At 63.0% G+C, this 5,939-nt stretch overlaps 1 protein-coding gene and 1 pseudogene across 3 annotated transcripts; both read left to right on the forward strand.

Moving 5' to 3' along the window:
• Positions 1–429: 429 nt before the first annotated feature.
• PNMA8B (PNMA family member 8B) lies at positions 430–5,578 on the forward strand. Of its 2 annotated transcripts, XM_017874318.1 has the most exons (2): positions 430–1,237; positions 1,706–4,970. In XM_017874318.1, exons 1-2 carry the CDS (start codon positions 878–880, stop codon positions 3,248–3,250), a joined length of 1,905 nt encoding a protein of 634 aa, XP_017729807.1. In that variant the 5' UTR covers positions 430–877; the 3' UTR covers positions 3,251–4,970. The 2 variants fall into 2 exon arrangements, with proteins under 2 accessions (XP_017729807.1, XP_017729806.1); XM_017874317.1 differs by lacking the exon at positions 430–1,237 and having other exon boundaries at positions 1,276–5,578.
• Positions 3,356–4,970, forward strand: LOC108531072 (uncharacterized; annotated as a pseudogene). The gene has a single exon (XR_001886054.1). The product of XR_001886054.1 is annotated as an uncharacterized LOC108531072 (transcript).
• Positions 5,579–5,939: the final 361 nt, after the last annotated feature.

The raw sequence follows: 5,939 nt of genomic DNA on the forward strand, positions 1-5,939 counted from the left end.
TGCTCACAGATGGCGCCTGGCCCCCCATTTTATACTGAGACCCGTATACTGTGAATGAGGCCAGTATCCCGAGTAAGTCCTCGTCCCATGCTGCAAGGGCAGTGCCCCTTGATTTAGGCCTATATAATCCTGAATTCCACATGGCCACTGGAAGGGGGAGTTGTACCCCCTGGAAGGAGACCTCATATCCCCTGAATGAGGTCGGGTCTCCTCGAATGATTTCTGGCCCTCTATGGTTTCGGCGTTTTTTGCTGGTTAATGAAAGTGGTGCTTCCAGGCCCCAAGTCCTTCTCATCGGGACCTTTAAGAGAAGCGTCTCAGGCCACAGCGACGCAGACCCCAGCTCAAGGCTGCACTGTTGCCATGGAGACGGTTGGCCGGGGGACAGGGGAGGGCGTGCGGCTCCGTCTGCGCAGGCGCAGGCCGGAGCAGCCGCGTCGCAGCGGAACTGCTGAGATTCCGGCCCAGGGTGCGCGCTCAGACGCCGCGCGAGCGCCAGGCAAGCGGCGGCTGCCACCTCCCACGCCCCTCCAGGTGCACTCGGCGCCGCCCCCCTGCACCTGGTCGCGGTGCCGAGTCACTCAGGCCTGTGTCAGAGAGGGAGGGAGCTGCCCTGGAAAGCAGACACGTAAGCCCCCTGCGGATCCTCAGACAGCTCTGGAGAGGGGTCCCGGGGGAAGGTCACTGCGTCCAGCCGGCCAGCAGGCAGCTAGAGCCCCCGAGGCCCGAGCCCCACTCCAGCCTTGCCACATTCACCGGAACCGGGACTCTAAGCCCTGCAGGTGGCTTTCCAGGGTTGCATTGATACCGTGCGCTGCAGCCCACCCCTATCTCGGGCTCCCTGCTGCTCCAAGATCAGCGCCGAGGGGGCGGCACCATGGCCATGAGCATTTTGCAGGACTGGTGCCGGAGCCTGGACGTGGACGCGCACAGGGCCCTGCTGGTCACCGGCATCCCGGAGGGCCTGGAGCAGACGGATGTTGAAGCCGTCCTGCAGCCGACCCTCCTGCCCCTGGGCACGTTCAGGTTGCGACACATGAAGGTCTTGATGAATGAGAAGGCCCAGGCCGCCCTGGTGGAGTTTGTGGAGGACGTCAATCACGCTGCCATCCCCAGGGAGATCCCAGGCAAGGACGGGATCTGGAGGGTTCTGTGGAAGGACTGTGCTCAGGACACGAGGGTCCTGAGGCAGATGAGACGCCTGCTGCTGGATGACGGACCCACGCAGGCCGCGGAGGCTGGGACCCCGGGGAGGCGCCCACCCCTGCATTGATACCGTGCGCTGCAGCCCACCCCTATCTCGGGCTCCCTGCTGCTCCAAGATCAGCGCCGAGGGGGCGGCACCATGGCCATGAGCATTTTGCAGGACTGGTGCCGGAGCCTGGACGTGGACGCGCACAGGGCCCTGCTGGTCACCGGCATCCCGGAGGGCCTGGAGCAGACGGATGTTGAAGCCGTCCTGCAGCCGACCCTCCTGCCCCTGGGCACGTTCAGGTTGCGACACATGAAGGTCTTGATGAATGAGAAGGCCCAGGCCGCCCTGGTGGAGTTTGTGGAGGACGTCAATCACGCTGCCATCCCCAGGGAGATCCCAGGCAAGGACGGGATCTGGAGGGTTCTGTGGAAGGACTGTGCTCAGGACACGAGGGTCCTGAGGCAGATGAGACGCCTGCTGCTGGATGACGGACCCACGCAGGCCGCGGAGGCTGGGACCCCCGGGGAGGCGCCCACCCCTCCAGCTTCGGAGACCCAGGCCCAGGATTCTGGGGAAGTGATAGGACAGGCTGGCTCGCCTCTTGGGGCAGCCAGGAACGCAAGGAGGGGCCGTCGGGGTCGTAGAAACAGAACCAGACGCAACAGGTTGACCCAGAAGGGCAAGAAGAGAAACCGAGGAGGGCGGCCGTCTGCTTCCGCGAGGAGTGAGGCTGAGGACTCTTCCGATGAGAGCCTGGGCATCGTGATCGAGGAGATCGACCAGGGTGACCTGAGCGGAGACGAGGACCAGAGTGCGCTGTACGCCACGCTCCAGACGGCTGCCAGGGAGCTGGTTAGGCAGTGGGCGCCCTGCAGCTCGGAGGGGGAAGATGGTCCCCGCGAGTTCTTGGCTCTGGTCACTGTCACCGACAAAGCGAAGAAACAAGAGGCAGAGAAGGAGCCAGCTGGGGCCGAATCCATCCGCTTGAACACCAAAGAAGACAAAAATGGCGTCCCCGACTTAGTGGCCCTGCTGGCTGTGAGAGACACCCCGGACGAGGAGCCGGTGGACAGCGACGCTTCGGAGAGCGACTCGCAGGAGAGTGGGGACCAAGAAACAGAGGGGTTGGATAATCCTGAGTTCGTGGCCATTGTGGCCTATACCGACCCGTCGGACCCCTGGGCCCGGGAGGAGATGTTGAAAATCGCCTCTGTTATCGAGTCGCTAGGCTGGAGCGACGAGAAAGACGAGCGAGACGCCCTCCGACAGGTCTTGTCCGTTATGTCCAAGGACACTAACGGGACCCGCGTGAAGGTGGAGGAGGCAGGCCGCGAGGTGGACGCCGTGGTCCTGCGCAAGGCCGGGGACGACGGGGACCTCCGGGAGTGCTTTTCCACCTTGGCGCAGCCAGATCTCCCTCCCCAGGCGAAGAAGGCTGGGTGTGGCCTCTTCGGGGGCTGGAGCGAGCACGGTGAGGACGAGGGGGGCCTTCTGGAGCTGGTGGCGCTCCTGGCTGCCCAGGACATGGCGGAGGTGATGAAGGAGGAAAAAGAAAACGCCTGGGAAGGCGGGAAGTACAAATACCCCAAAGGCAAACTGGGGGAGGTATTGGCGCTCTTGGCTGCCCGGGAGAACCTGGGGTCCAACGAGGGGTCAGAGGAGGCTTCGGACGAACAGTCCGAGGAGGAGTCGGAGGACACCGAGAGCGAGGCGTCGGAGCCCGAGGACAGGGCGTCCAGGAAGCCCCGAGCCAAGAGGGCGCGCACCGCCCCCAGGGGCCTGACTCCGGCCGGCGCGCCCCCCACCGCGTCCGGGGCCCGCAAAACCCGCGGGGGCGGCCGAGGCCGAGGCCGGGGCGTCACTCCCGAGAAGAAAGCCGGGAGCCGGGGCTCGGCCCAGGACGACGCCGCGGGAAGCCGGAAGAAGAAGGGGAGCGCGGGCGCCGGGGCCAGTGCCAGGGCAGGCGAGGCCAAGGGCCAGGCGCCCACTGGATCCAAGGCCGCACGCGGGAAGAAGGCCCGTCGGGGCCGGAGGCTGCCCCCCAAATGCCGCTAGTGGCCCCCCAGGAAGCCGCCCAGGCTGCGAGCAGGCCCCGCAGGGCGCCTGCCCGAGTGTGGCCCCCGCCCTCCCCTTCCCTTTTCCTGCCCTCCGCAGACGTGATCTCCTCGCTTCACCGCGCGCCCGGGCCGCGTTTTGCCGGCGTCACGTTCCCCTCTCGGGCCCTCGTGGGCTCGGGTGCCAGCGATCCCGACGGAGGAAGCCTGGATGGGAGGAGGAAAGAGAAGTGGGTGCCCGAGGCAGCAGCCCAGGGCCGAGATGGGGACGCGCTGAGTGGACCAGGGTTGGGGGGCCCGGGTCGCCCCCGGAGGGTGTGTGTGTGGATGCCGGGCACCTGCAGAGGCGAGCAGGGCTCTTCGTGGCGCTCTCGGGGCCTGCGCCTGGCAGGGACTGTGGGCCGCTGTCGCCCCTACCCCAGTCTGACTCTCTGCCCTGGGTCTGTGGTGGAGGCTTGGTCACCAACCGCGCAGCAAGTGTCAGGGCGCAACTCTCAGCCAGGGGAGGCCCCAGCTCCCAGCCAGGGGAAGAGATGATTCCAGAAAGGACAGTCTGAGAGATAAAAGGCGGCTGGGAAGGGGAGGAGGAGGAAGGGGGAGAGGAACTGTGGGGGAAGGGAAGGAGGAGGAGGAGTGGGAGGAGGAAGAGCAGAGGGAAGACACATGCCAGCCCTGCCCACCGGGAAGCCCCTGATACACAGGAACCAGCTCCAGACCAAGGCCACCTGCCCCTGACCACAAGTTGAATTTGTCACTCAAACTGCAGTGTTTCCCAACATTCTAATTATTTGCGGAAGTGCTCCATTTGGGGTAATTCACATAAAATCCAGAGTTTTGGCTCTTCTGGGCTAAGTGGGCCCTTGCCCCCTCCCATAGGTTATGGCTCCCCTGGTCCTCCCTATCCTCTGGAGCTGGCCCACTGCTCAGTGCTGGCCTTGCAGCCCTTACTAAAGGCCTTGAAAATGCCTGGGTTCACCCCCTGAGTGAGTTAAAGGCCAGAGGGGCCTCTGAAGGGCACTGTGAGGGACAGAGGCTTGCCTGGGCAGTGCAGAAGCCAGCCACGTGTCCCTCCTTGCAGGGGATGAAATGACCTGGGGAGGAAACCCCAGCCCTTCCCCGGAGTTCCAGAGTAGGCGGCCAGTGCTGTGAGGGTTCACCACCTGCTGTCCCAAGCAAGCTTGAGTTGTGTGTGAGTCCCCGAGGTGCCCTGCTGTACCGTAGGCTTCAGCTCCCCACCCCCTGCTGAGCTTGATTTCTCCCGAAATATCAGTCTCCACGGGACCCCACATTCGTTCATGCCTTCTTGTCCCTGGGGCAATGTGTGTGTTTCCTCATCCCAATTTCCATCCCTTGGCAGTGAGGAGCCCATCGTGCCAGGGGGCCCTGCCCTGCTTGTCCCTGGGAAGGAATAAGGGGGCCTGGGTGTGACCTCAGAGCCCGGACCAGACTGTCCCAGTCCCATGTCAGGGACACCCAGATGCAGATGCTGTCTGAGACCTGCTGCAGGGCATGGGTGCTCCTCCCTGCTTGGAGGCTGTTCCTGGACAGCGACCCACCCACTGAGGACCAGGCCAGGTGCACCTAGAGCTGGGCACAGCAGCCTGTGGTGTTGCCTCTGGGTGGGGAGGGCCCCAGGTGTGCTTCTCCCGTAGCGGTCCTAAACTTCTATCCCTGTGCACTGTGTCACTTGGATCATCCAGTAAAGTGAAATTCAGCACTGTGCTCTCTCTGTGCTCTGGGTGATGGGACAGGGGGAGTGTGGGAGCGTGGGCCACAGATGTCCAGTCTTGACTGTGGTTTGCCCAGAACACCTGGGAACTGTCCTGTCACTAGTTTACATACACTGTCCTTTGCTGCTTCAGGCTCCCTGCCTGACTCTCCCTACCCAGCAGCATCATTTCACCCCTTGCAGATCTGAGCCAGCTTCCACTCCCACCCTTGACGCCTCCCCACTTCCAGCCTCAGGCCTCAGCCTCAGCTCAGAAGCCCCTGGACATCCATGGAGACCCTGCCCAGCCAATCGCCACCATATCTTCCACCCAGATACACTCTGTGAGGCCACAGCTGCATGTACCCACCCCCCAGCCTCCACCCCTAGCCTGCGCCCTGGACCTCAGCCTCAGTCTTCCATTCTATCTGAGTTTTCTGCCTCCCTCCATCCCGTGTCACCCCACCACACATGGCCGCCAGAGGCGTCCTCTCAGAAGTCACACCTGGGGTCTATTCAACTGGGGTCTGTTCAACAGCATGCTTTGTTCAACTAGGTAATCACACGGGGCAAATTGGATTTAAATGTAATTAAGATTAAATAAAATTACACATCCATGTCCTCAGTCTTCCCAGCCACGTCACAAGTGCTCAAGAGCCACACGTGGCCAGTGGGTACCACATTGCACAGTGCTGGTGCAGGACATTGCCACCATTGCACACAGCTCTCCTGCACAGTTCAGGTGTACACACTCTACCCCCATCTCACCCTCTGCCTCATTTCCCACTGCCCTCTCTTTGTCTCCTGTGGCTTCAGCCACCCAGGTCTCCAGGGCACACCAGGCATATTCCTGCCTCAGGGCCTTTGCACTGTGCTTCCTGCAGCCTGGAGTGCCTTTCCTCGGGCTATAGGCGTGGCTCCCACCTTCGAGACATTCAGACCTTTCTTCAAATGTCACATTCCCAGGGAGGGCTTCCCTGAC

Source organism: Rhinopithecus bieti, unplaced genomic scaffold (assembly GCF_001698545.2).
Source record: "Rhinopithecus bieti isolate Rb0 unplaced genomic scaffold, ASM169854v2 scaffold_7888, whole genome shotgun sequence".
Lineage (NCBI taxonomy): Eukaryota > Metazoa > Chordata > Mammalia > Primates > Cercopithecidae > Rhinopithecus > Rhinopithecus bieti.